The 2,929-nt window shown below is 44.7% G+C and overlaps 1 protein-coding gene across 1 annotated transcript; it reads left to right on the top strand.

The window, feature by feature from the left end:
• Positions 1–403: 403 nt before the first annotated feature.
• cart3 (cocaine- and amphetamine-regulated transcript 3) lies at positions 404–1,265 on the top strand. Its single transcript, XM_070830337.1, has 3 exons — positions 404–577; positions 952–1,035; positions 1,158–1,265. Exons 1-3 carry the CDS (start codon positions 404–406, stop codon positions 1,263–1,265), a joined length of 366 nt encoding a protein of 121 aa, XP_070686438.1.
• Positions 1,266–2,929: the final 1,664 nt, after the last annotated feature.

The following is a 2,929-nucleotide window of genomic DNA, read 5'->3' as shown; positions in this document are numbered from 1 at the left end:
GGGATCAAGCTCACATTTGATGATGTGTGATGATTAAATTAATTATAATCCTATAAAAAAACACCAGTTATAGATGCAAAGACACCAAATATAACCAGCTGATTGTCTTAATGCTTATTAAACGCAGTAGAAATGACCTCAGTTTTAAATCCTCCATCCAAATAAGGAGTAATCCATTACTTTTCCAGTACCGACCGCTGTTGTTGTTGTTGTTGTTGTTGTTGACTTTTTGAGCCATATTTTGCCCAGCAACTTTTACGGGATGACTCACCCGAGGCAGCTGTTACGCATGACAAAAAAGAAAAAATCAAAGGATAAGGTGGAGCGAGCAGATGGCAGGAGTCAGATAAAAAGGTGTTTGGCGCGGGGGAGCGACTTATTTGAGACGGGGAAGGGCCACATGATGACCACGCAGAGCTCCAGGCTGCCCAGCGGGGCGCTCCTCTGCGCGCTGCTGCTGCTCTCCAGCGTCGCCGCAGCCCAAGTGTTGGACACCGAGTCCGAGGAGGAGCTGAGCCCCAGAGCCCTGCGGGACTTCTACCCGAAAGGTCCGAACCTGACCAGCGAGAAGCAGCTGGTAAGAACAACATCTGCATGCAAAACTTCCAGCTGTTTTATTAAGTTTTATTATTATTCCATCACATTAAACTCGTTAAAATGATCCTTTTCTATCTGCTGCGTTCCTCAGAGAGGCAGTGATGCTGCATGTGACCACCTTCTGATAAACAAATAGATCTAGAAATGCATGCATTATGTCATTGAACGTGGCTCATCGATTTTAAACCAAACCTTCTGACTATCACATGCAGCTATCTTCCATATTATCATATAACATCGCAAACATATTTGTTTTATTTGCATCATCGTTTTGTCTTGTCGTTAATCACCTATTCATGTGTGTTTTATTATTTTTTTTATTATTATTTCTCTGTTATTGGTGTTCCCTGGCAGCTCGGAGCTCTCCAAGAAGTTCTTGAAAAGCTGCAGGCTAAACGGCTGCCACTGTGGGAAAAGAAATTTGGCCAAGTCCCAACGGTATTTTACTGTCCATGCTCAAACATATTGTGTATTAACTAATGTTGCAGCTGGCAGGAATCACTCAAACCTGCGGTGTTGTTGTTGTTGCCCCCCTCCACCCTCCACCCTCCACCCTGCAGTGTGATGTCGGGGAGCAGTGCGCCGTGAGGAAAGGCGCACGGATCGGCAAGATGTGCGACTGTCCCCGGGGAGCTTTCTGCAACTTTTTCCTGCTGAAGTGCTTATGAGCCTCGTCGGATCTGAATGTAGCACCGAGAAGAGGAGAGGAAACACAAACTGTCGCTCCATTCCTTTGTAATTACTGTCATATTTTTTTATGATACAGCTGAGGAGCAGGTGCGGTGACTGCACAGCCCTTAAGAGGAAGAACTAAAGCATTTATTATATCAGAGGAAAACTAAAAGTTCTCTGTCAGGATGCTGAGGTGACAGACAGGAGATGAGAATGACCCATAAAGTTCCTGTAAATATTCAGAGCCACTTTATGTCTGTAGGAAAAGCACAGGATCATTGTTGTGTTGTAATAGGAGCTAAGAAATAACCCACAGTGCACAATAAACTCTCCACACACACACACACACACACACACACACACACACTCACACTCACGCTTTAAAGTGTCAACAGCAATATTATGGGGATGTTATAGTGATTCATCGTCTCCCCTCTAAACCTGTCCTTTGACCTGTTGTCTCAGATGAATGTCTGTGTATGACTCATGTTATTAATGATCAGAACAATAAAGTGTGGATCACCTTGTTTTGTAAAGCAGTGGAGTGGCTGCATGTTCTTCAGGAGTCACTTATATAAGCTGCATGCTGGGATGCATCTTCTTCTTTTTTTTCCAACATGATGTCCAGGAGCTCAGTCAGTATTGAAACAGTGACGTGGATGTGACCACCATCTGTGACGTCACGACGCCCAGAGGCTGCTCCATTGATAAAAACAGAGAGGAAGAGGGCGGCGGGGGGGTTTAAAAGGAAACCTAATTAAGATGCAGAGGAAGTGGTTATGAATCGAAGAGCGGCTGTCACATCTCAGTCACTCTGTCAGCGTCAACACGCTGCTGAGCCTCCTTTCACTGTCAGGGGGGGGGGGGGGGCTGCTGCATGGAAGATGATGATAATCAACTTTATCTATTTGGTACCTTAGAAAAACAGTTACAGGGTGTTTTACAGTAGAAACATACAAATTATGACCGTTAAAATACAGATATTGTAAAACACTCATTGTAAAAAGAAGCAGTCAGCCTCATTTCCTCTGGCAGGTCAGAACAAAACCTGCTTTAGTTTTCAAACTGGGGTCCAGAGGAACAAACTGGAGACAGGGTAGTACTTAAGCTTTAATCCAAACACATCCAGGTGTGCTTCAGGTGTCTTCTGCTTATCGGTCCCTGGATGTTTGAGCTGCACGGTGCAGGTTCTTCTACGTGAAGGAGTCGACACTTGAGGGCTGTTTTCACATCCGAGCTTTTGTGAAATCACAACTAAAGGAGAGTAAGAACACCTTGTGGGGAACTGAGGAAAAACAGATGAGAGAGAACTACACACAGAGAGACCAGTCCACACGGAGGCCAGTCGTGGGCCAACGTGCATCACCTAGAAGAGTAACGATGAGGAAACTTCAGCCTCCAGCTCACATTTTCATCGCCTGAATGCGTGGGCTGCTGTGGCCTGATGGCCTGCAGGGTTTAAGGTGCCGACCGTCTCTTCCTCCGTCATATTTCTACTGTCTCCTGTCAGGCAAGATGGTCAAATAATACTCAAAATGTAATTAAAAACACACGAGACATAAATACTCACTCAAAGCTGCAAGAATTTAAACATCTTCAAACTCACACCAGGTGTGTTTTTGGTGGAAAGTAACTACAAAGTTATGTATAAAGTACGTTT

Source organism: Pempheris klunzingeri, chromosome 1 (genome assembly GCF_042242105.1).
Source record: "Pempheris klunzingeri isolate RE-2024b chromosome 1, fPemKlu1.hap1, whole genome shotgun sequence".
Classification (NCBI taxonomy): Eukaryota; Metazoa; Chordata; class Actinopteri; order Acropomatiformes; family Pempheridae; genus Pempheris; species Pempheris klunzingeri.
The sequence above is the reverse complement of the archived record's forward strand: the minus strand, read 5'-3'. Positions and strand labels throughout refer to the sequence as shown.